The sequence below is a fragment of the Aricia agestis genome, chromosome 14 (assembly GCF_905147365.1).
Source record: "Aricia agestis chromosome 14, ilAriAges1.1, whole genome shotgun sequence".
NCBI classification, from domain to species: Eukaryota; Metazoa; Arthropoda; class Insecta; order Lepidoptera; family Lycaenidae; genus Aricia; species Aricia agestis.
In genome coordinates, this window is record NC_056419.1 from 9,502,185 (window position 1) to 9,527,430 (window position 25,246).

General features: G+C 36.7%; 1 protein-coding gene and 1 long non-coding RNA gene across 2 annotated transcripts in view; both read right to left on the reverse strand.

Moving 5' to 3' along the window:
* The window catches only part of LOC121733926 (Kv channel-interacting protein 4-like), a gene marked incomplete at its 5' end in the record, with an annotated part of 132,739 nt that extends 113,962 nt beyond the window's left edge, over window positions 1-18,777 (reverse strand). The window contains one exon of the mRNA XM_042124328.1: window positions 18,672-18,777. Within this exon, the coding sequence (XP_041980262.1) occupies window positions 18,672-18,777 (106 nt within the window). The remainder of the gene's footprint in view (window positions 1-18,671) is intronic.
* Window positions 18,778-18,812: 35 nt separating this feature from the next.
* Window positions 18,813-25,246, reverse strand: part of LOC121733596 — a 53,254-nt gene continuing 46,820 nt past the window's right edge. Inside the window, exon 3 of the long non-coding RNA XR_006036582.1 lies at window positions 18,813-19,224. This is a non-coding gene — a long non-coding RNA (uncharacterized LOC121733596). The remainder of the gene's footprint in view (window positions 19,225-25,246) is intronic.

Consider the following 25,246-nt stretch of genomic DNA (forward strand, 5'->3'; position numbering starts at 1 on the left):
CATTTTTTAAATTATTGTATCCTTGTTTGTGGTGTATTTTATCTATACTTACTCGTAATATTACATGCCAAGCCATTTGCACAATATGATTTGAATAAATATACAAAAGTAAATCTGTCCAATATGATGTAAAATCTTTTAGCTTGAGTAAGAATTTCATCATTAAATTATAGACAAAAGCTCTACAAAGGCCGCATTTTCTTGTGGCCGGACCCAATGTAAAAAGCCTGTATATGTCGGCTTTTACCCGGACGCCTGGCAATGTCCGGCTTTTCTTTTTTCCGGAAGGCTAGCAACCCTGTGAGGGTGTTGTGAATTCAGAGCACGGCTCTAAGTGACTGGCCTACCGTTATTAGTTGTGTGATCGTAGATGCGCCTTGAATATTTCAACATGTTGCGATTGTTTGATTCCTTGGTTTATACTGACCATATAAATTGCTTTGAAGAAACCACGTTCGAGATTTTTACGCTGGTTTTTTTAGTATCCGAAATTCGTGAACCAAGTTTAAAAACGTTAAATCGCGCCAGGACAAGCGATCTGATTTAAATTTCGTAAGACGGGAGAAGTGAACCCCCGGCGCGGCATAGTTGAGGAAGTATTATTCCCCCTCCAGTCGAAAAGTGGACAATAGTAACAAATTATGCTTAAAAATAGAACAACGTACTCGTAAATTTTACACTTTAAGACGATAAGTTATTTTTTTTAAATTTTAAGTTTAGAAGATTCCTAAAATGATAATTTAACTAAAGCTTCTAATCACATTATCTCAAATTATGTAGCAATGCAATTTAGTGATTGAACATTTAACCCTACAGTGCTAGCGCGAACAAATCGCCGCTAATCACACACATATTGCACGTAATGGCTGTTCCAGATTAATTATTCCAATTAATCTATCTTTGTACTGGAATTATGTTCGTCCATATTAGGATAATTGTGGAGCCTTGCGGGACGCCTAATTGCCGACATAGGCACAAACTTTCTCCTAATGCGGTTAAGTCTATCAAATTATGAAGTAGGTTAATCAGTCCTTTTACAATTGAAGACATGAGTGGAAGAATTAGGTAAGTGACAGTTAAAATTGCCATTTTTTCCATATATAGAGGATTTTTGGCCGGGAAAACGATTTAAAATAAAAAAAATGTGGGTTTTATGTATAGCCAGATATATTACCCAGATAGTAGGTTAGTTACAAGGTTTGTTATTATAAGGAAAACGATGAGTAATGGTTCTTATATCATAAACAGTTAGTTATTTGGTTCTTGCACTCAGGTCATAATCATAAGAGACTTCATAATCATAAGAGTCTTACAATTAAATGATAGATTAACGCACATACCGTTCACCATACCAGCTAGAAAAGTAAAATCTTCAAATTTCGAACAAGTGTTCGGTTTTCGCTGCGGGTATCTCCTAAGGTAGGATTAAAAATCTCCATTTCAAAAGTTAATCTTTTAAAATGTAATGATAGAGGAGCACTATGCGCTCTACATAATATTCTGCTGACTGCAGAGTTCCTAGTATAAGTCGATGAGTCTAGTAAATGTTAAAAAGCGTGAATTATGTATTATGTACTTGATCGTACTTACGCTAAAACGCGCTACAAAAACGCATACAGTTTGTTAAAATTACAATAATTGAATAACTATTGCTATTATCCACTTTCAGTTTAAACTACATGACGCCCGCAACTTCTTCGCGCCAAAACCCGTTTATCGCGTGGGAACCGTACATTTTTCCGGGATAAAAATTATCTTATGTCCTTTCCTGCAGGCTTAGCACAGTCACCATACAAGTGGTTTCTATACGGAAGAATAGACAAAGTGACAGTTAGACAAAGGAACTTCTCCATTTTGTCACTAAAATCTGTCAGTAGATTCTGTCCCTAGTTGATTCTTTCCCATATTTTCTACTATTAGTATAAGCTAAGCCAGCAGGCTGAGTATGGAAACCGGCAGGGACCCAAAGTATTTCCATACTCCGCAAAATCAGTTCAGCGGGTTAGGCGTGAAGGGGTAACAGACAGACACACTTTCGTATTTATAATATTAAGTATATTAATATGGATGTTAAAAATGGTTGGATGGATGTACTGCCAACGCACACCCTTATGTTTACCAAATAAATCATTGTATTAGCATGGCAAACGTCAGGCACAATGAATATTTATGTAATTGTTTAGCAGAAAGTTAAATTCGATTGTCGGGTTCTCGAGTTCTCGTTGTCGACTCGATTCTGGGTTATTTGCTCGCTCAATAAGCGCCGCGAGCTACGTTTTAATTATATTACACATGGATTGTGAGTTGTTTTGTTTAAGGTCTCCGCACACGAGGAGGCCGGTCGATCCGGTCTCAGGCCGACCGGACCGGCCGAGCGATTAGTATTTTGCGACAGGTAAGGTTGGATTTACACAAGGTGTAACCAAACTAAGCGATAATACTTAACGTGTTCTTGTACTTGTACGTGTTCCACAGCAAAAGTTGTAGAGAATTTTGTATTCTACATTATGGTAATAAATACAAATAGCAAAAAACCCATAGGAAATGAAATATTTACAAAAAAAAGCACAAAAACTGATTTTTGTGACCTTTTGACCTTGAAATTTAATAGTTGCGCACACCCTACCATAATATTATGTAGGTATCGAGACAACATTTAGGGTGCCAACATAGAAATATTTACAGACTTACAGCTGGGTATCTTGAATTCCGAGGTTCTTACCTAATTTAAGCCTAAGTAGACTGGACCATATTATAAATGCAGCCTAAGCTATTGCTTAGGCTTAAAAGATCTTAGGTTGTTACCTAAGAACCTTTTTCCCATACAACATTTTTGCCAGACAGCAGATTTTATGCTATATCTGCTGTTTAACGCTTGTTGCTTACCTGTCGGATTCGTTATGTGCATTCCCGTGCATGTGCACGAGTCCGGTCAGGTCGGCCTGCGATCAGTCCGACTAGAACGATCGGCCTCGTCGTATGTGGGGGCTTTTATTAATTTTGTTGCGTGACGGTGAAAATACAGGCACATGTTTATTTCCCACGTAACTAAATGATAGCAATTACATCGAAATATTCATTTAAATCATTGTATATTTTTTAAGCTTAGGGCAAAGTATTCCGCCAACAGACAAGAACTACATTTTTCCAATTCAGTTAAATAAGGTATTTGTTATGAGAACTACACTTATTTACCTTTTCATCTTAAATAGTATAGGCAACTTTGTTTTATAAATATAAAAGACTATCTTATATCTTTAAACGAGCAATTCTTGTCTAAATATATAATTGGAATCTCGGAATCGGCTCCAACGATTTTCATGAAATTTAGTATATAGGGGGTTTCGGGGGCGATAAATCGATCTAGCTAGGAATCATTTCTAGAAAATGTCATTTTCATCGGATACCGAGCATAGCTCGGTCAAACAGCTAGTGTTCTATAAATTTAGGTAAAATACAACTGCGCTCAAAGTTTTTGGAGCCGAAAATCATCCATAACGGTTGCTAGCAACGCCCGTTTCGGTTTTAAAATAATCAAAGGCTGATACAAAAAGCCCAAACACATAACACGCTTTGGCAATTTACCATTTTAATAAAAATGAAATATCGTTGTGAAATATTTTAGCTCTCATTGAGTGTGCTTGTTGTTCGTGTGGAATTTTTCCATTTGATATCAAGATTAATGTTTCGTGAATATTTCAGGTTACGTTCAGTGTTGCTAAATTAATTTTGCGCAAGTTAGTGAAGATGTGGGAGAGCCATGCTTCGGCACGAATGGGCCGGCTCGACTGGAGGAATACCACGTTCTCACGGAAAACCGGCGTGAAACAGCGCTTGCGCTGTGTTTCGCCGAGTGAGTGAGTTTACCGGAGGCCCACTCCCCTACCCTATTCCCTTCCCTACCCTCCCCTATTCCCTTCCCTACCCGTCCCTAACCTCCCCTATTGTACATCTGTAGCTCTTCTGATGCTGCGAGTGTCCATGGGCGAAGGAAGTTGCTTTCCATCAGGTGACTCGTTTGCTCGTTTGCCCCCTTATTTCATAAAAAAAAGAATATCCAATATCCATATTATTGCGTTTTTTTGCAAGTAAGTGATTAGTGAAAATTAAGGGTGCTCCTTTATAGGGAACATTGACGTGTAACTATCACTCATCACACGCCGATGTTCTCTATGAAGGAGTTAACGTAACGTTACATAATATTCGAACATTACAATATGATCATTCTAATGCGCATCTTGTAATGGTAATGAGTATAGTTTAGATGAGAAACCGAGGTAAAAAATATAAATCTAAACAAAACTTTTTGAGTGAAAAAGTTTAATTTGTGAAAACTGTATTTCAAAAACTCAAAACGCTCGCAAATTTTCATGTTTCCCGTAGGCATATAATATATCAATATGATACATGGAATTGGTTGTTTGTTTGAGCTACGACATTCGTGGTTTTTATGAATTGCAATACACAATATCAGGCCGCTTTTATTTCGCTTCTTTTCAAAAAGTAATCGTTCTCTATTGAAATCTATACTAATATTATAAAGAGGTAAACTTTGTTTGTTTGTTTGTTTAATTGTAATGAATAGGCTCAAAAACTACTGGACCGATTTTAAAAATTCTTTCACCGTTCGAAAGCTACATTATTTACGAGTAACATAGGCTACATTTTATTTTGGTAAATATAGGGTTCCGTAAGATATTTGGATTTTTCTGACACAAGGTGAAAAAAATCAACCATAAAAGTTACTTATTTTGCGTACGCTGCCTAAACTATAAAAGATAGAACCATACAATGTTGTAAGTAAATGTAGGTCTTATAAATATCTACAAAAATGTCCGCGACACACTATACCTATCTATGTCGATTGAGGCACAACAACCATTTTTTTATTTAAAAATCTTGATTTTTTTTTTGGACTACATTTAAACGTATTTATTTTACTCATGCTGATAATCCTTATCAAAATAAATTATTTCATCACTAAGTACAGTTTGTGTAGATAGTATTTTGTGTTTGAATGATTAAAATTGGACGTTTGGTTTAGAAGTTATGGCGAAATTAAAAATTGCGATTTTCGGTACGCCCGTTTCGAAATTCGAAGTGGGCGCTACCAAGGCGGGGGTGCGCCGCGCAGTAGCGAAGATTATGACCGGCCCGGCAGCTGGTGAATCTATACTAATATTATAAATGAGAAAGTATCTCTGTCTGCCTGTCTGTCTGTCTCGCTTTCACGCCAAAACTACAGAACCGATTGTAATGAAATTTTGTACACAGATAGTCTAAGGCCTGAGAAAGGACATAGGCTACTTTTTAAGTGGAAAAAGGGGTTGTAAGTTGGTGAAAATGCGTAAATTCGTTCAAATTAAGTTAGTTCCAAAAACTCATAACAGATGGCGCCAAGAGTCGCCTAGATCGCGCTACCGCTTGCTCATATGTATTTCTATAAGAGGTGGTACGATGTTAAGGCGGATTTTTCGATTCTTTCGATTGTTATACACGTTATTAATTAATAACTCACCTACCAACTTAGATATCAGAAACAACAGCGCCAAAACTACTGAATCAATTGTAATGAAATTTTGTACACAGATAGTCTAAAGCCTGAGAAAGGACATAGGCTACTTTTTTACAGGAAAAGGGGTTGTAAGGGGGTGTTTATGCGTAAATTTGTTCAAATTAAGTTAGTTCTAAAACTCATAACAGATGGCGCCAAGAGTCGCCTAGATCGCGCTATCGCTTGCTCATATGTATTTCTATAAGAGGTGGTACCATGTTGGGCTTAATTTTTCGATTCTTTCGATTGTTATACACGTCATCAAATAACTCACCTACCAACATAGATATCAGAAACAACAGCATACCAATAATAAACACTAAATACTAAATAGTTTATGGGTAAAGCTAAAGTTGTGTAATGCAGCCAAGTTGTGTTAAGCTAAATAAGCGCCCTTAAAATTTGGTATAAAAAAGTTTAGTTAAAAAAAAAAATATATGTGCACACTACACGGCTGTTTTGGGTATTTTGATTAAAGGAGTGAGCACACTGAGACGCGCCGTGCCGGGGCTCATCGCAAAAATCCGCCTCCATATAATTTGTATGGAAGCGGATGCGCGTATCGCACACTGTGTCGGGGCGCAGCGGATTTCCGCTTCCATACAAATTGTATGGAGGCGGATTTTTGCGATGAGCCCCGGCACGCTGAGCCCCGGCACGGCCCGTCTCAGTGTGCTCACTCCTTTAAAAAGCTTTTGACACCAATTTTGTTGACACCGCGCGCTATAAACTGAAGTCCACGCGGACGAAGTCGCGGGCAACAGCTAGTGTTTTATATGGTGGTGTGGGGACACAATATATTGTTTTATAATATATTGATGTGATCATGTGTCGTTATATTATATCGATGTTCGATGAATGTGGTGAACTAACATGTAAAATATCAGGAGTGTTCTTGGTGCAGCAACCCGAGTGGTCGCTTGCGTAATAAACGTAATCCAGTTAGCAAAAGGATTTTATTTATGAACACTCATTCTAGTTACCCTAACGTAATAACCCAGGGTGTAATAGTGGTAACAACAAGCAACAAGCAAAACAGTGCATATCGAGAAAGTACGATTAAGTTTTTGATTAATAAAACATCTGTTGAAACCTTTGACTTTGACTAAAACGCGACGAACTGCTTATGACAAAGAGAGGGAAAATAAAGCAAGAAATCTTGTGGCAGAAAAGAAGGAGGGTTAACCCCAGCAGTAAGACAATATACCATCGAAGAAATTGTTTCATAGGCAGTTGACGGACCTACGGTCATTTGGTTGGTTTATGTCAATTCAATGTAAGTAATTATCTGTGAGCTGGGTTTGACATTACGTGACCAAGTTACGTCAGTCCGACGTCCGCCATCTGCTTATGAATAAACTTCTCTGATAGTACAATCTAGGACAGTGGTATTGAACATTTTTTTGATACGGGCCACAAACACGTTTTGGTCTTGGTGTCGCAGATCGAAACCAAAATTTTTCATGGTTAAAAATAACGTTCTTCAAAATTATCATAGTCGAGTATGCTGGTCTAGACGTCTAAAAACCTAACAGAAACTAAAAAACCTGACATTGTGTCTTCGTCGAATAAAGTTCTTCTGAATCAAGGACTTTCAATGTCATTGAAGGAGTATTCAAGATTCTTTTGTACATCATAATTTATGCGGAGTCCATTAAAAATATGCAGGATTCGATAAAATTTGAAGTTTGGGTGTTCATCAAACTTAATTATGAGGGCGTGAAAGTTGAAGTGACGGGCTGAGTGTCACGTTGTCACGTTGAATGACGTCTACATTATGCTGACGCACCTCCTTAAATATAATAGGAGCGAAATAGCTTTTTGAACAATATCCTTGTTGAGAGTATTTTTGAATATTTTTAATCAGCAATACTTATATGTAATACAATTACACATTATATTTATTATATAAGACAATTTTATATAATAAGATTATAATATAGAAAAAAAAGGACGATGGTGTAGAGTAGTTAGAAACTTTACGTTTCTGTGTAAAGGTACCAGTGAGTTTCTAAAATACTAGAGTAGCAATGTCTTACAAAAGATTCTCAGAAATGTGTAACCACTTTTTTGTTCAAAAGACAATGTCAAGTCATATATTCGTTATGTCATTATGTATGTGAGATATGCCTGCAGGCATCTTCGAAGTGGCAACGCGTTGCTACCGTAAACTTCCAATCTAGTTACGTTAGTAACATAGAATATCATTGAAAGGTACACTGTTGAGGAATAAATATACATTCGAAAATGATTAATTTTATGTAATAAAAATAATAATTATTTGGGCCCACACTAAGTCACATCAGAGATCAGCGGGGCTAAAATGGTCACATTTTGCAATTCCTCTCAAATCAATTCACAGAATGAATTAGATTTTTTTAGAGATTGCACTAGACATATGAATTGCAAGCAGAGTGACCATTTTGAGATTTTTAAAAATTGAATCATAAATTATTAGGATTCATATATATGATTCTCCAAAGCGACTATTAATTTAGCCTCGCTGAGTTAAGGTAAACGTTTGGTTAAGTTAGTGAGTTAACATTTTATAATTAATATATTATGTATTCCGTCTATTTCTTCTTATTTAGGATCGGATAAAACAAAACGTGAATTAAATATCCATAGTAGTACATTTATAAATAGTAATAGTTAGTAGTAGATAGGACATTAAAATACTAGCTAACATACTTTAAGACTTACTGGCAATCTGTTTAAGCGCGGTCACGGCCGATTTAATAGTATTCAAAGTCCGTCGTCGCAAATTCTTCTTGAAGGAGAAAGTATCCATGTCGATATTCACAGACATGTTCGGCCGAACAATGTTGTATTGTGCGAGGCCGGGAAGAAACTGGTAAACGCATAGTCCATACAGGAGTCAGGTAATCGCGCAGCGAGATGTGTGGAGTGGCTTGTAATTATTCGAATCAAAAATTAAAAGAAAAATACATTTGGCAACGCCGCACCGACCGGTCGTAGCCTAACACACCCCGTGTTAGGTTTTTATCGTTATGGAATTTCTTGATTTGTAACCAAACTCAACCAAATGGCGGACCGCGGTCCGCACCCGGACCGCCGACCCATTGTATGCGGACCGAGTATTTTCGAAGGTGAACTTCGTTAAAAATTTAAAATTATTTCAGTCACGACTTACAGATGATTGATGAACATCTCCAGGATTTAATGTCAATAGCTTGCACCAATTTCCCTCTAAACAATCAATAAAATTGTCTTTTCTCTTATTGATATGTAAATAATTTGTAATTTCCTTATTTACCTTCTTTTAATATTTTTTTTATTATAAAATGTGCGGACCGCCAAGGTCATTTCTTTTCTTCAAATAGACTTCGAGCGAAACTAATTGGTGACCCCTTTTCTACACTATCATATTATGGAGGTGTTAAACAGAAAGCTAACTGTTGCAAAAGTAACTTGTACAGCAGGTTTAGGCATACATCTTCACCTCGTGGTAAAAAGAGGGATATTACTTCCCCTCCCTCTTACCCAGAGGGATCTGTCTTATAAATTTTCGATTAAGTCACGTGTCCGCGCGTGCATACGAAGAAGTGCCGCTTAACACCTCCATCGTGGGTATCGCAGACACAATAGATTTGTCAATTGTTATGCGGCAGCCGGCTGACGCTTGGGGATTGATAGGTTAAAAAAAACGTTGACTTAAAAAAAAAAACTTAAATCGACAGAGCGACTCCACGAATTATCTCATAACATATTAGTGCTTGATGAATTTAAGGTGTATTTACCGCGAGTGTGATGCGTGCCGCGGACGTTCGTAAACACGTCTATTCCGAGCTCAACAGGCCACGCCACAACACCACACAACACATCACAACACGTCTACAGGTTCATTAATAGCGGAACAAAGACTTGCCTATTAAATTATTGTCTATTATATATATAACTAGCTGTCCCGGTGAACTTCGTGTAACTTTAAAACCTTCCCTGGACTTCTACGAATATTTTAAGACTATAATCAGCCCAACCCGTCCAGCCGTTTTCGAGTTTTAGCGCGACTAACACATTTGATAATCCATTTTTATATATACAGATACTAGATGACGCCCATAGCTCCGTTTCGCCAAAATTTTATCGCGCGGGAATTCTAAATTTTTGCGGGATAAAAAAAAAAAAAAAAAAAAAAAAAAAAATGTTTTATTTCTGAGTAGATTTTAAGAAAATACTTTCAGAATGTTAATATTAGCTACGGTGCCTACCACCGGTTCGGGAACTATCCCGGCGAGAAGAACCGGCGTAAGAAACTCGCACGGGGCCCACTTTTTTTACGGTAAAAAAGTATCGGAAGTCCTTTCCCGGGACTCAACTATCAATTCATACCAAATTTCAGCGCAAACGGTTCAGCGTTTTGGGTGTAATGAGGTAACAGACATACAGACAGACACACTTTCGCATTTATAATAATATTAGTATGGATATGTACTTTGTTTTACGTGCTTACTCTGTCTTCGAAATTTACTGTATATAAATTAACTTTAATTTAGTTTTGAATTCACAACAACTTTTCGCCGCCTGACATAGAAAGTATTTGATCCCCTGGGGTGGAATTTGTAAGATCTTTTCTATAATAGTAACTATTAAAGAAAAGATCTTACAAATTCCACTCCTTCTTATGAAATAGGCATCCAATAACTGTTATTGGATGCCTATTTCATAAGAGGAACACGTGTGTAAAATTTGTAGTTTTGGGCTGTGCGCTGATTTATTTATGCCTAAGATATTTGAAAAAAAAAAGATACTAATTGCTATTTAAAAAATGTAAACGTTATTAAGTTATTTACCTTTATAATTAAATTTTTTGTTGCATTGTCCCATCGAATATTCGCTACATAATTTTATTATTTGGCCATTCGTTTCCGCTTTTATTCATGAATGGGCTCTGATGGACTCGATAACAAAGTCTCAAAGCTCAGAAATATGTCAATACGTATTGAAGCGAAACAAAAGCGTTACAAATTTTATTTCACGTAATGTTATATTAATATGTTTGCTCCAAGTACAGTGCCAACATCAGCTTTTACTTTTGCATGAACAATGATATAATTTATGTGAGTTTGTTTATTACTTTTTTACACTTAAATTACCGAAGGAATTTGAATGAGAATCGCTACAAATACTACAGCTCTACATTTTTTCTTTTCTCGCTATACTGGTGCACTCGATCAAGAGTCAATTAGCAAGGTTTAGTTGAAACTAGTCCAAAAAAGAGTTTTTTTAAATGCCTAATCATGCGCAATCTGCAAGAAAAAACTCCGTTTTTAGATAAAAAAAAACCTGGGAGGTGTCAAGGGACACCCGGATGGAACGAAGTTAAAAAAAATATAATAAGGAACTTCGTTCCAATAATAATTATGAGACCATTTAAATGAATGTTAAAACTAACCCCCTTTTTTGAAAATCGTCTAAATAAAGACTTACAAGTTACATCTGTCTTATTTACTTATCAGAACTCATGTCCTACTGAGATATTGTGTCCTACTAAGATGGATGGTTATCCAGGATAGTTAACAGAGCATGTAGGACATACAGCTTGTAGCGAATGCTTGTCGATTAGCCGAATTAGCAGATCGAGCTGCACCGACAGTGATCAGACGCAACAGAGATTGTGTTGTCAGTGGCGTGTGACATTATACAGCCAGACCGAGAGATTAGATAAAATTTTGTATGAAATTTTGTGATTTGGATCGTGCTTGAACTTTAGAGCTTATTTAAGTGTAGTGTACACATCCTACTAAGTGTTATTCGTATACACGCTCTACTAATAATACACTCGTATTTTATAAAATATTTTTTTTTCAATGAAAGACAAAGACAACTGTTCCCTGTACGTTCGTTTCATCTCTTTTACACTTTCTACATTATTAACTTTATAAGTGGAAGGATTTAACCAATATCAAAGTATCATCATATTATGTGGATTCAGCTGCTACATAATATTAATATTGTTTATTGTTATTATATTCTGTATGTCATCAAATCCATTTAGCTGTTTCGTCATGATGAAGTAACATACACACATCCGTCCTCACAAATTTTCAGATACTGTTTAAGCAAGCTGTAAATAAACAAATATTTTATAATTAGACTCTATTTATTAACAGTCACTGGTAGAAACTTTTGATTGAGTATTTTGTTTCGTGTGAACTGTAATTGTTGTTTATTAAATCATTTTCACCTTCATTATTTAAGTACTTACTTAATTAATTCGATTATGAAAAATATTTTACCTTACGAGTTGAGATGATTGAAAAAGTTTAAAAAATGGTTGTCACCGTATAAATACAAAAGTTATTTTAAAATATTGCCTTAATTAAATGGGATACTCGTAGTAGACTAATCTTAGTCATCTGACTATCCATGACTATCCAGACTTATCTATAATATAAAAATGAGTCGCTGAACGTGTTGCTAAGCGCAAAACTCGAGAACGGTTGGACCGATTTCGCTAATTCTTTTTTTTAAATATTCCTTGAAGTACGAGGATGTTTCTTACGGAGAGAAAAATAAAAAAAAATATATTTTTCCTGAAAAAGTCTAAAAACAACACTTTTATATATAAAAATGGATTTTCAATTGTGTTAGTAACGCTAAAACTCGAAAACGGCTGAACGGATTGGGCTAATTTTAGTCTTAAAATATTCGTAAAAGTACAGGGAAGGTTTTAAAGTGACACGAAGTTCACCGGGACAGCTAGTATATTATAAATGCGAAAGCGTACCTATCTGTCTGTCTGCCCAAACTGCTGAACTGATTTTGCTGAAATTTGGTATGGAGATTCTTTGAGACCCGGAAAAGGGTTACTTTTTGGTTACTTTTTATCCCGAAAAAATGTACGGTCCCCGCGCGATAAACGAATATTGGCGCAACGGAGTTGCGGGATTCATCAAGTAGGTAAACTAACTAAAGTAACATAACGTAATAATATTTTAATATCCCTTGGGAATAGGGTGGCTCCATGCAGGTTACTTTTCTTTTATTTTTGTTACATAGCTGTAAGCCACAACATTGTAATTTTCCTTTTTTTTTGTAAAAGATGGCCCCGTGCGAGTTTCTTACGCCGGTTCTTCTCGGCGGGGTAGTTCCCGAACCGGTGGTAGGCAACGTATAGTTTCTTCGTTCGACTTTCAAAAAGTGTATCATGATACCCATTTTGAATAAAAAGATATTTTATTATTTATTATTTTACTAATACTTGATTGTCCAGTGGTTAACCTCCGTGGTCCGGTGGTTAAGAGCGCGGCTTTTGACTCCGAGGTCGTGGGTTCGATTCCCGCGTTGGAAACATGTTATTTCCAAGTTTGGTTAGGACAATGCAGGCTGATCACCTGATTGTCTGACAAGTAAGATGATCCATGCGTCGGATGGGCATGTAAAAAGTCGGTCCTGCGCCTGATCTCTCGCCGGTCGTGTCGGTTTTCCGTCCCACTGGGTTATGAGAGTAAAGGAATAGAGAGTGCTCTTGTGTACTGCGCACACACTTGGGCACCATAAGATTGCTCCTGCGTAGCTGGCCTGGTTTCAATGAAACCAGCCACCGTCACCGAAACCGGTGTGGGGGTATTATTATTATTAATACTTGCTTGTGATTGTCTTTGTATCATCTTTCGAAACCATAATATTCAGTGTTGTATCATGCATAAATATTCCGTAGCTATTAAATATCGAACGAAAATTTCCGATTCGAATCAACAAACTTTGATGTTGACTAATCGATAGCTCGAACTGAAAATTTCATTAATTTTGGGACGAGAAGTTAGGCGCGATCGCGTTCGCTCGTCAGTTACAAATTGTTGCTTCAACTATTTCACCGATATTATAACTTGAAGTTCGCTAACAGGCCTACGCTAAATACTAGATTTGTGCTAATCAACTATTAATTCTACCTATTTCATATACAGACTTATGAGCAAGAATAAGAGCATGCTCAATGTAAAATCCATACTAATACTATAATATAAATGCGAAAGTGTGTCTGTTTGTTTATCTGTCTGTCTGTTACCTCTTCACGCCCAAACTGCTGAACCGATTTTGCTGAAATTTGGTATGGAGATACTTTGAGTCCCGGGAAAGGACATAGGATAGTTTTTATCCGGAAAAATATAGGATTCCCCGCAATAAATAAATTTTGACGCAACGGAGTTGCAAGCGTCATCTAATAAATTTAAAAATTGTTAATAAATTAGAAATAGTAAATTGAAGGTCTATTAAAAATATTCACTCGGACCGTGAGTAACGCAGCTAGCTTTGTGTGAAATATTGTTCACCAAACTGAACCGTCGCCCGAAATAAACGTACAAAGTTACTGAAACCTACGGGGACTGAAATATTACTGAAATCGACTTTACTGAATATAGACTCTGATTTCAAATAAACTTACTATAGGTGTCTAGTGTCTACAGAGATTTTTACAGTACTTTTAAAAACCAACTTTATTTATTTATTTATTTTATCTTTATTCTACACTTTATATGCACAATATACAATGTCGGACATTTTCTACCAGTCCACGGACAGAGACAAAATTAACAACATAGATGTTTTATATATAGAAAATACTTAAATGTAAATAACTTTTCTTAATATATTTAAATTGACTTTACATACACAACTGGGATACTTACTGAAACAGGATTTACTGAAAATAGAGCGAAACTTACTGAAAATGCCTTACAGAAAATATTGGTATGCTTACTGAAAGTTGAAACTGTCTACCGAAAATATAGCGACACTTACTGAAAATGTCTTTACAGGAAATATAACTGTACTTACTGAATCTGAGTTTACGGGGAGTGTGGAAATAGTTCCAAACTGAAGTGAGAAAGTCGGCAAAACGTTGTCCCAGCGAAATCTTGTCTGTAGTTAATTTCGCTTCAGCGAATCTAACTTTTTTCTTTTCAATTCGGTCGGATTTCTGTTTGCCTGGATTTTCTGTTTTGTTTGTATTGAAATCACTCGTTACGGGAACTTCTACGCTCACATTTTTGCAAATGTTAACTACTGGAACGTTTAAAGGTCTCAAATCAACACACTGTTGTTTCGAATCGAGCGCCGTGATTACAATTTTGAACACTTTCAGTACTTAATAATTTATTTCCGACACTTATATTTTGTTTACTGTTGTTTTGTTTGAACCGAACGCACAACTGAAATGTTTTCTATGCGCCAATAATTTCGTCGCGCTTCATTTTGGCTTTGTTTCAAATACACTTTAAGGACGTATTTAGAATAAAAATAACTATTTGTATATTATTAATGTGCTGAGATGGTGCTGAGCTCTCTTATAAATCGTTAGCGAGCTATTTGTTAGACTTGTCACAAACGATTATACCCGCGGATCCCAAACAAAGATGGAGTCCTGCCAAATCGATATTCCACCTCAATAAATATAATAAATGATTTTGTTGTTCGCTTCGTTTTAAAATTTTCTTACAAATAATAACTGTCATGTATAGGATGCATAAAATTGTTTTTTATTTCGCACTTAATAAAATGTTAACCGCTTTTATAAATTGATATGTCTGTCCTAATATCCTTGATTTTTATTTTATTGTTCCTGTAATTTAGAACGTTGCAATTAAAAATCACGAGACGAGGCACAAAGCGATTTTGACTACGCAATTCTTTATCACAAAACAACATCATCTAGAAACAAGTCAAAACTTTTTAGCGATTTAGCAATTAAGTTCGTGAAATATTATCTGGAGGCAGGTACTGATAAACACAATTTGTCTCGGTCCAACTTCCCCGCACTTTCCTTGTAAATTTCATCTGACAACTTATGAGAGTGCGCAAAACAACTTTTATAAGGGCACTTTGTATTGATATTCCACGAAGTTACATCCAGTTTATAGATATGGCTTGACTTTTATACACGAGAGATATGGCATTAGGTATTTGATTTTCTTTGTTATGATTTCTCTACGAATATACAATGTTTCTTTTCAGAAAGTGGTGCCAGGTACTACCTGATAAATTAAGTCATAGGATGGTAGATCTACGTACCTTGGTCACATTATGTCAAGCCCAGCTGATAGATTGCGACCAACATTGACTTTATTACCATGACATCACCCGACAAAATCACAAAAGTCTAACATTTGCTTACAAATCGATTTCTTCAATGTTGCATTTGTAAAGATGATAATTTTTCATTACAGGTTTCAAATATACTTAAAACATAAAATTATATTGTACCTACTCATCTAAATTTATTTCCGAAATACCACAAATATATATTTTTAAAGATAAAACCGTCGATTTAAAAGTAGGCACATAACTATAAAAAACCAAGAGCAAATATTAACTTTTGAAATACGGAAAGGTCAGCTTCATATCATTTTAAATATATAATTTTGAATTTAATTAAAACACCGAGGCAATATTAAATTAAACCAATATGAAAATGAATACGATTGCACAACTCCTTAATAAGGCTTTCGTAATCAGTTGAAAATATAAAACAAGCTGCAACTTCGAATTAAAATAATTTCACAGAACGTAAAAATGTTTTCAGCGACGAAATTGCTGCTTTGTTCGGAGAAATTGGCATTTTCAATTGTTATTAATTATTATAACAATACTTACTATAGCATAATATAATTCTTATTTTCGTATAGGAATAGATGTGGTTAAATATTGATTTTTTAGTTTCTATTAGTTACGTAAGAAATCAAAATACGTTATATTAAGGTGCGTCCACATTTGTATCATTTGCGCGATCAGATCTCTGATCAGATCTCCGTCGCGATCATCGCGCCGTATCAAGTAGGTATGCGTATCATAGTGTGGACGCCTATTAGATCATTCTGCCGATCATGCGCGTATTTGATACGACACGTATCAGATACGCGGTTAATAGCGATCGGGGCGTATCATGATACGGGTATCATTTTGATACGCTTCGATGATACGCGACGGAGATCTGATCGCGCAAATGATACCAATGTGGATGAAGCCCTATATGATGTTATCTACAGCGGATCGTTGTGATTTGACACATGGCGGCTCTCGACATAGGCGAACGCGTTGGCCAACGCGTCTGCAGACGCGTTGGCAGTGCGCTTGCAACGGCGTTTGTGAGTAATCCACACATAGGAAGGTCGTTTAGTATGCTTTGGATCGCGCCAATGTGCGGACGGATTCAAAATGGATGTTGAGTCGCTAACAGCTGCAGCTGTATATTTATTCACAGCTTATAATTACTTTGTAAATGTGGACAAGAAAAAGTTTTTAAAGGGTATTCTCGAAATAAATAAGTAAAAGGCGAGAAAACGTAACAAACAAAGAAATAAACTCACTTTTACATATTTTATAATATTAAAATATATTTTTTTTATTACTTATTATTTATTATATATAAAAATTATTACTTATTACTTATTATAATTATCATGATTAATAATTAATAATATTTATTTATTAAATATTTAATTTATTTTGTTTTTAGTATATTTTGTTGTTATAGCGACAACAGATATAGGTACATAATCTGTGAAAATTTCAGAAATCTAGCTAAGTATAGCGGTTCTTGAGATACAGCCTGGAGACAGACAGACGGACAGACAGATGGACAGACAGACAGACGGACAGACAGAAATGCAGACAGACGTTGAAGTCTTAGTAATAGGGTCCCGTTTTTACCCGTTGGGTACGGAACCCTAAAAACATCGTGAGGAAAATAGAATAACCTTATTTTTTTTTGCAACTTTTGATATGATTTTTGGTTCCACAGGCAGTTTTTACTCTGATAGGGTCTATACAGACGGACCGCATTTCAACTGCAATCCAACCGCAAATTGCAGTTCAAGTGCAGTTTGAATGCAGTTGACATGACTGCAATAGAACTGCAAACCAAATGCGCAGTCGGATTGCAGTTCAGTTGCAGTTGGCGTGCAGTCGTGTGAACCGCATACCGACTGCATCCAAACTGCACTGCTACTGATTCCATGCGCGGGAGAGCGGAGCGTACGGGTGGGTGGGATAGTGCAGTTTGGATGCAGTTGGTATGAAGTTCACACGACTGCAGTCAACTGCAATCCGACTGCGCGTTCGGTTTGCAGTTCTATTGCAGTCGTGTCAACTGCATTCAAACTGCACTTCAACTGCAATTTGCGGTTGGATTGCAGTTGAAATGCAGTCCGTCTGTATAGACCCATAGGGCCCAATAAATTTAAATGTTTTCTCGATACTCATATTGTTCGCCATTTCGTCAAGTTAGATGTTAATTCGCCACAAGAAGGAAACGTGCACTCTTCATCGCCGCTCCGGGCGAACTGATCGCGCGGCCTATGTGTGGATGGAGCGCGAAGCTTGCGACAAATGTCCTTTGATCTTTTGCCGACATTTCCGACCCGCGCGGCAAGCTCGCAGACGCGTCGGCCAACGTCTAAATACCTACGGCCAACGCGCGAACGCCCGTTCTACACATTGGGCCAACGCGTCTGCAGACGCGTTGGCCAACGCGTTCGCCTATGTCGAGAGCCGCCAACAGAAATAAATCAAGATAGAACGGCTAAGTGGGTGGAGTACGCGTGTTTCAATCTTGCTCTGTCGTGCAAGATTCGTTGAACGTTCATTCAGTCAGCGCGCACGTCTCGACTTGATTACATCGGAGCGGTTGTGCAAAAATGCCTCATTGTGCAGTGTCTAATTATAAAAAGAGAAGTACGAAAGTGAATCGGTCAAAAGGAGGTATTTCTTGCCACGGGTAAGTTATTTTTTTTAACTAAAATCAAAGCAAAAATTGACACGAGCGATTCCTTAGCAAGGCACGCGCGTCGCCGTTTTATCTTGATTTATTTCTGTGTGATATGATATAAATCAAAACAGTATTATAAAAATGAGCTGAAAATGGTTGATAAATTGAAATTGTACAAATTATGAATGTTAATCGACATTCTTTGTATATTTTACATTTTTAAAATTGTTTGATTTTATAAAATTTTTATGTAGCCTATAATTAAATTTTCAGAAGGTTAATTCACTTGTAAAAGTGAGTGTGTATGTACATAATATAAGAAACACGGCTAAAAAAGAAATACAATGCTACAAGAACGTTTATATATTTAAAGACATAGAAAGTTACCTAGGGCAAATTTGACCCCGGTCCATGCGGTGCGGGCGTAGTGGAAGAGCCGGCGGTAGAGCGGGCGGGGGCGGCGGCGGCGGGCCGGCGCCTCCGCGTCGGGCGCGGGCGGCGGCTCGGGGTCCGACTCGCCCGCACCCGCTCGAGGCTCCGCCGACGCCGTGTTGTGCACCCAGCTTAATTCCAAACGGCCCCTCCGCTAAACGCGCTCACAAACGCGCGGAAACGCGCGTGATCGCACGCTAGCAGCGCGTGAACATTGACACGCTAACACATACGCGCGTTCCACGAACTGACACTAGCATAAACGCGTGCTCCGTATACGCTTTCACAATCGCGCGTTTCGCATATGCACGCTAGCATATACGCGCGCTTCGTCAACACAAACGCGCGTTATCTACACTCATCACATTGTTTGCTTATTTTGTCACACTGTCACTAACACGATAGCACTTTAGTAAAGTTTCCAAGTTTCTTTGTTAATGTACAAAATACTTTAGTTAATGTCTTTTGACTTTCATTAGCTCATGCAGACAGAAGAGCACCCGGAAATCTGCGAACAAAGAAAAGAGAAGCGTTAGTTTTATTAGTATAAATAGGAAACAAACTACTACTTTAATTTTACAAACGCTGCAAACATTCTTCATGTCGCGAACATTTTATTTACAGTCCCCAAAATATTTTAAGCATTTATAACTAGACATATTTTCTAAAATACCGTATTAAATAGGTTAAACATAGACTATAGCACTCGTATATTTCATTTAAATTAGGAAGTTTAGCAAATAAACTAAAGCATAATGAAATGAAAACAATTTGTGGGTACGGCATGTGAGCTAGATGTTTGCTCTGGATCTGCATTACACTGTGCATGCAGATGAGCGCACGTACGGCCGTTTGTGGAAAATATGTCATGTGACCAGCGCGTGACGTGTCTAATGAATTTCATCATCATCATCATCATTGCCTTAAAATATTCCGTAAACAATAATCTAAGTGAAAATTCCGACAAATACGTTAAAGGTCCACTTTATTAACCCTAGAGTGGGCGCGTTACTCCGTGAAACGTCAGTGGGCGCGTGTGGAGCATTTTGCCGCCCCTTTTCTTTAGGTATTTTTAGTAGGAATTATGCAATACCAGTAATTTATTTTGACACGATTTAAATAACACACAAATAACAATTGAAAATTCGCCATATTTATTAAAATCTGTTTTAAAGACTTTGGCTTACAAGACATTTTAGAAAATTTAATATTTTTACGGATTTTTTTTACTTTGTCCTAAATAATACCCTATAATACTGAAAAAAATTAGAAAAAAGGATCAAAATTATATGTTTTCCTTATCTGCAGGACATGTTTTATCTGAACAGTCTGCACAAAAGTATAAGCAATGTTCATTGCACAGCAACTTTGGCCATCTGTAACACCCTTTTTAATGCACATATTTTCAAAGATTATATTTCATTTTCAAAGAAAAATAGGCAATAGAAGATTCATCTACCTTCTTGGAAGATGATGCTAGGTCTGCTTGTACAAATAGAGTAATTTAGTTCCTCAAAGAAATATGAAATGTGTCTATGGAAGACCTTGTGGTCATATATTATGACTTGACTGGCACCATAGCAATTAATTTAGTATTTGAAAGAAATCTTTCAAATACTACGTTGCTACTACTTAATACTTTCAAATTGTGTAATTAAAATTGTTTTTACAACCAATCCACCATAAAATAAAGCCAGTATTGTAACTTTGGAAAAAATAATGTCAATTTTTTTTACCTACGTCAGTGGGCGCGCGGTGAGCAATTTGCTGCCCTGCGACACCTGATGGTAATAACCATAACTTTAAGCGGGCCCCCGTGTTCTGATGGGATCCAGCTTTTCAGCACGCATAGCTAACGAGATTAGGGGCAGCTACTGTAAAGTGCAAGACTAATAAACTATTGTTTTACGAATTATTAACGTTTTTTCAGTTCGGGCGGCAAAATGCTCATAGCGCGCCCACTCTAGGGTTAAGAGATATCAACTAATAAGAAAACTCAGAAAAAAAAACATCGGGATGCTGGTGTGCTTTTAAAATTAGTAAATAAATAGTTAATCGTCTACGATATAATGAAAATACCTATTACGTAAGAAATTATTTTTCTACCAACCCAGATTTTGTTGACAACAAAAGCAAAAGTTAGAGTAAGAGACGAATAGAGAGTTCTAGTAAATTAAGTTTCACTCATAAAGGATAAACGATTAGATTAGTGGTTTTAGCAGACTGAGTATCAATGCAGGTTTCAAACACAAACAAGACGTATGATCTCCTATCACAAAACGCTTAGCGCAAATGTCGACATCAGCAAAACAATTCGTCCCAACTCAAGATACTCGGTTTGTTTAAACTGGATTTTCTATAATAGGAAACGGAAAACGCTTCATATGGTCTTACTATTAAACTATCAAGTGACGAAACGCAAGATCAAAAGTAAGTATACAGTGTGTAACAAAAAAAAAAGTGATAATACTTTAGGGTGCGCACGTGTTCCTTGTCGAGAGTTCATTGTGAAAGTAGCAGCTCTGAAAGACGAATTTTTTTTTCACTTTTGTTTGGGCAAGGGCCCGAGCGTCACGAGTTTCCCCATACAAAAGTGAAAAAAAATTTTGGTCTTTCAGCGCTGCTACTTTCACAGTGAACTCTCTACAAGGAACACGTACACACCCTAAAGTATTATCAGTTATTTTTGTTACACCCTCTATAATTCAACCCAAAAAGACTTGACTGTTTATTATAATTATTATAACATATCAATATTGCATAATATCCTTTTATTATTTTCATTACAATACTATTCAATTGTTAATCGACCTTTGGTAAATCGATCTTTGGTAAAAAAGGCTTGCACAATTTTATTAACAACTAAAGAGGAAATAATGTCGCAATGCCTATCCTCAACTTCCAGTCTTCTGTTTACAATAACAAAATGACAAGGTAAACATATTAAAAATGTGAGCGAAAAGAAAATTAATTTATCCGGCTGCATGGCTTTATAAGGATCACGGGCAGAGAACTCTCGGCTGAAGAGCGCGCGGTTTTCTATACGGGCACAATAGAACCTCTGGAGTGCCATACAAACTCGAACAATTTCGCGCGTGCCGCATCCCAGGCGACTCTAAGCCTTACGCTCGTGGAAAAATAAAGAAAAACAGTGGAGAATCGTCTGCGGACGATTAAATTAGAACATGCGTCACTGTCACGAAGCCCGGCTAAAACGAAGATCGCCCGTAATAACCTGCGAAATGAACGTTTGATGACCGCTCGCTTTTGACGTATAATAGTTCTCGAGGCTCCAGTAATAACGTCGTTAAGACTCCGGCTAAATTATGTACGGCAATTTTAATTAAAGTCCTTCACAAAATATTATATTCCGCTAAGTACGATTTTGAGAAAATGAGATGAATTTCTTGCGGGCGCTAGCAGTTTTAGAAAAAAAAAAGTTTTTACTTATTTTAAGAAGTAAGTTTCATAATATTTAAGTAATTTGATGATAATATATTTCTTAATTATTATTCTTCACATTTTGGACAGTAAACTGTGCTTTTAGGTACCGCATATACAGCCCAGTGCGCTTGTAAATAATCCATAATTCACGTTGACAGGTACACTGCTCACTAGCCTTAAAATGCAGCGCAGCTTTTTTCGTTGTGAGCTGACCCTTAAGTGAAAGAAGTAGATTGAACAATAAAGAATATCCCATGGGAAATACAGGGGCAGGTCCGACTGTAGTCAGACATCTGCCACTCACTTACGCCATGACACAGATTTCTTTTGTTTTTTAGGGTTCGGTACCCAAAGGGTAAGAACGGGACCCTATTACTAAGACTTCGTTGTCTGTCCGTCTATCCGTCTGTCTGTCTGTATGTCACCAGGCTGTATCTAAAGAACGGTAATAGGCCGCAGAGAGTTGAAATTTTCACAGATTGTTTAATGTTTATATCTGTTGCCGCTATAACAACAAATACTAAAAACAAAATAAAATTAATATTTAAGGGGGGCTCCCATACAACAAACGTGATTTTTTGGCCTTTTTTACTCCATATCAATAACAGCCACAGTGCTTGAATTTTTCACACAATCCTTAGTTTTATGTGTACTTTATAATTGAATAATAATGTTTAAATAAAATAATAATTTAAGGGGGGCTCCCATACAAAAACACAATTTTTGGCCTAATTTTGCTCTATAATGGTACGGAACCCTTCGTGCACGAGTCCGATTCGCACTTGGCCGATTATTTTAGGATTTTCGAGATTACTCAGTTTTCCGGTTATATACTTTTTGTATTTGAATCAATGTTGTCTAGTATACAATTGAATTTGTTTGAGATAATATAGTTATACACAGCACAGTAATTAGGCACAGCCGTGCAGTGTGCTGAACAAGAGGCAACATAAATATATGAATTGATTTATTCTTCGTTGATATTATTTCAAATTTATTATTAATACTAGCTGTTGCCCGCGACTTCGTCCGCGTGGACTTCAGTTTATAGCGCGCGATGTCAATAAAATTGGTGTCAAAAGTTTTTATAAAAAAACCCTGGTACCCCTTAAATCAATACAGCTGTGCAGTGTGCACACAATAAGTACTTCATTTTTGTATATTAAACTTTATATTTTATGCCAAATCTTAAAGCTTATTTAGCCCCCCAATTACACAACTTTACCCATAAACTATTAATCATTGATAGGTTTAGCCCCAATTTCACCAACGTCTGTTAGTGTTAACAGCTTGTTAAAATGTCCTGTCTTCTCTTTCATTCATATGAAAAACGAAACAGCTAACGTGATACTAATTCGAGCATTAACTTTAACAGTCGTTGGTGAAATTTGGTCTTAAGGTTACGTCACTGCCTCCACAGATAAAATACTGAGTTATTTAATACCGTAGAATAGATATAACAATCGAAAAAAATCGAGACTTAAATGTAAGATGATACCACCTCTTATAGAAAGACTTTTGGGCAAGCGTCAGCGCGATGTAGAAGACGCACGGCGCCATCTATTATGAATTTTTTGAACAAATTTACGACCCTTACAACCCTTTTTTCCAGTAAAAAAGTAGCCTATGTCCTTTCTCAGGCTTTAGACTATCTGTATACAAAATTTCATTACAATCGGTTCGGTAGTTTTGGCGTTTGGCGTGAAAGCGAGACTGACAGACAGACAGACAGACAGAGATACTTTCGCATTTATAATATTAGTATAGATTATGTGCACACTGCACAGCTGTTTTTGGGTATTTTGATTAATTAAGGGCCGCGCTACACCGGAATGGCAGCGGCGAGGCGAGCACTTTCAGCGCTGCCATTCCGGTGTAGCGCGTTGCGCGGCCCTAAGAGGGCTACCACTTACCAGGGTTTTAAAAAGTTTTTAAATTTGACACAAATTTTGTTGCCACCGCGCGCTATAAACTAAAGTCCACGCGGACGAAGTCGCGGGCAACAGCTAGTTATGAATAAAAACAATAATATATAATAAAGTAGGTATGATTAGTTCTGTTACAATAATGAAGTAAAAAATAAAGCGCCATCTGTTTTCATATATTAGAATTAAAATGTTGATTGCATTGATATATTTTCTGGATGGAATATAGGCCAAGGTACACTCGAACTCCTTAGAAATGCAGTAGGAGTTCTATAAGATAAGATAGATTGATTATTATTATACCAAGTGATAATATTATTAAACATAATATTCTAACGTATTAAAAACTATAAACAAAAACATAATAACTAATAAGTATGATTAGTTCTATGTTACAATGAAGTAAAAAATAAAACGATCTGTTGAATCGTATTAGAACTAAAATGTTCATTGCATCGATATATTTCTCGATTTTTTATAATATTATACATAAAATATATTTAAGATTTTTGAAATATTATTTTAATACACATCCAAGACCCAGGAACATTGAAAACTTTTTGTTCCGCCTACGGGACTCGAACCCAGGACCCCCGGGAAGAGCGCTGGCCACGCGCAATGCGAATTAATTTTCATCGATATTTTCATGGAAATAATATGTTTTCCCACATCAAAATGTAGCCTATGTCCTTTCTCAGACTCTAGAATAACTGTGTACAAAATTTCATTGCAATCGGTTCAGTAGTTTTGGCGTGAAAGCGAGACAGACAGACAGACAGAGATACTTTTGCATTTATAATATTAGTATAGATTATCGGTGAAAATAGCTGTTCAATCACACAGCTTTTTGCCTTTTGACTGAACAACGGCATTTTCCACACCTCATATGAATTGCAAAACCAGCATGAGCATGAGCATGAGCATGAGGATGAACATGAGCATGAGCATGAGCATGAGCATGAACATGAGCATGAGCATGAACATGAGCATGAACATGAACATGAGCATGAACATGAGCATGAACATGAGCATGAACATGAGCATGAACATGAGCATGAACATGAGCATGAACATGAGCATGAACATTAGCAAGAGCATGAACATGAGCATGAACATGAGCATGAGCATTAGCTTGAGCATGAGCATGAACATGCACATGGA